The 2,191-nt window shown below is 42.0% G+C and overlaps 1 protein-coding gene across 1 annotated transcript in view; it reads left to right on the forward strand.

Moving 5' to 3' along the window:
• Window positions 1-463, forward strand: part of RHBDD1 (rhomboid domain containing 1) — a 10,799-nt gene extending 10,336 nt beyond the window's left edge. The window contains 1 exon segment of the mRNA XM_008939445.1: window positions 345-463. Coding sequence (XP_008937693.1) covers window positions 345-463 — 119 coding nt within the window.
• The last annotated feature ends 1,728 nt before the right edge of the window (window positions 464-2,191 follow it).

Consider the following 2,191-nt stretch of genomic DNA (forward strand, 5'->3'; position numbering starts at 1 on the left):
AAGATTGGACTTGATGATCCTGAAGGTCCTTTCCAACCATGGTGATTATATGATGACCCCCCTCAGCAGTGGGCCAACATTTTCCCTGATCTTCTTGCTGCCCATGCAGTTGATGAAGCCCTTGCCACCCTGCACGTACCACACCTCTGTCACCTTTCAGCCACTATTTCAGCCCCTAGTTGTGTGTTATTTCAGCATTTTTAAGAGAAGTTGGGGTTGCCTTGGGATCAGCAGAGTTGGAAACACTCCACTCCCTGTTTCGGGTGTGGTGCTTTGGATTGCAGGCCCAATGTGCATTTTTGTCATTTGGCAGACCCAAGTAAGAGTTGTTAATTGTCTCGTAGGCTCCGGTGGAGCGACGCACGGGAACGAGCGGCGGCCGTACGGCTTCTGGTGGCCGCCGGAGCCGCGCTCGGAGGAGGAGCTGAGACGGCAGAGGCTGCGCAGGTTCGAGAGGCAGTGAAGCGGCCAGGTGCTGTTCAGCCACCCAGATACCTGCAGGTTTAGTAGGACTATGCAGATTTGCTGTGATATTATTCCATTTTTTTTTACTACTAATTGCAAAACTGCAGAAGATCTTGTGAGCTTGGGCTCAAAATTGGAACTCGTGTAAAAAGTGACATTTCTTGATGGGAATCAAGAAGACATCTTAGGCAGCCTCCGTCTTAAGGCACATTAAATGTGGACAAAGAATGATGATTTTACCAAACTGCCTTTTTTATTAAGTTCTTCTGTGAAGCTTCAAGAATTCCTTGGCCTTATGACTGCTGGTATTCTCAGACAACAGGCTTTCTTCATCTATCACAGATAAAAAAAAAAAAAAATTACAGTTTTTACACAGTTTAAGTCTATGCAGTTTTTCCTTACAAACTTGTCACTGTCTACAGCAACTAGCTATTTTGGAGACTGGCACATGAGATGTCACTTAAAAAGATAGCTCTAGTGACAGCAGCTGGATCACACAAGTCCAGGTATGAGTTTCTCAGCTGTCTCACAAACTGTGGAGAAGTTGCAGGTGCCCTTGGCCCGTGGGGCTGTCCCACTCCCCCGGCACTGCTGCCGTTCCACCTGCAGCCTGCACGTGGTAAAAATGAGCTGTAACTGCTGCTTATTTTGTAAAGCCTTTCTTAATATTTGTTTTAAACAAAATGCTTCCTTTAAGAGTTGAAATAATTTAAGTGTTTATGGCAAGGGAAGTGGATGTGTTGTACAAAGAGTATATTTTTTTAGTAACTTATCCTTTTTTCAAAGCATCTATTTCCCGTTTGAGACAGATTGGAAATTGTATTGTGTACATGCAGCTTGAGACTGTTTCTCCATAGCCACAGAATAAAGATCAGATCCTGAGCTGACTGTTCTATGCTCACTGAAGATTTGTGTTAAAAACCTGCCCATGGTTTGCTTATTTTTCTCAGTGGGTATTATATGTAAATGAGGAGGAACCAGTGCTAATTAGTTCCTCAGACTAATCTTTATTGCACTGGTCAAAAGTTGTGTAACTCACTGTGTCTGTTCAGCTCTATTTTAATTATTTAAAACCACTGGATTAGCCACTAGTCCACTGGAGGGAAAAAAAACCAAACACACACCACCACAACTTGCACACAATTACAGTTTTAAATGCACTTGTTTTTGGAAAGTGAGGTCAGAAAGACTTGCTGTTTAATATTCACAGAAATTGTCAGTACTAATTATTGGTCTTTTTTATGTACAAAATTGAAATAAATATTTTTTTACATTTAAAACTGTCTTTTTTTATTGTCATTAATGTGTGTATTTTAAATCAGCTGCCACCATATTGTTAAAGACAAAGATGTGTGATACTGAGGCAGACTGATGATGTTGGGACTACTTGTGTTTCTTTGGAATTCAGTGGAAGTTCTGGGATTGGATTATTGGAAAGTGTTCTGACACTTAAAGTATTCTGTGGAGTTCATTAATGGAATGATTCCTGTAGCAAGATTTTTACCATTGAGGCCCCATCAGTTTAGGTTTCAGGGCCCCAATGACAGTAGATGTGAGGTGCAGATGGATTCCTGGCGTGCTCTGTTGCACTTGATCTCTTCAGGGACAGAAATTAGGGTCAATCTGCAGAGCTCACTACTCCCCACGGCGCGTTTCTGACACTGTTTCATGCCTGACTAGCTCTACACAAAGTAAGGATACTGTATGAAAAAGCAGCTTTGTATAA

The sequence above is a fragment of the Merops nubicus genome, unplaced genomic scaffold (assembly GCF_000691845.1).
Source record: "Merops nubicus isolate BGI_N331 unplaced genomic scaffold, ASM69184v1 scaffold46840, whole genome shotgun sequence".
NCBI classification, from domain to species: Eukaryota; Metazoa; Chordata; class Aves; order Coraciiformes; family Meropidae; genus Merops; species Merops nubicus.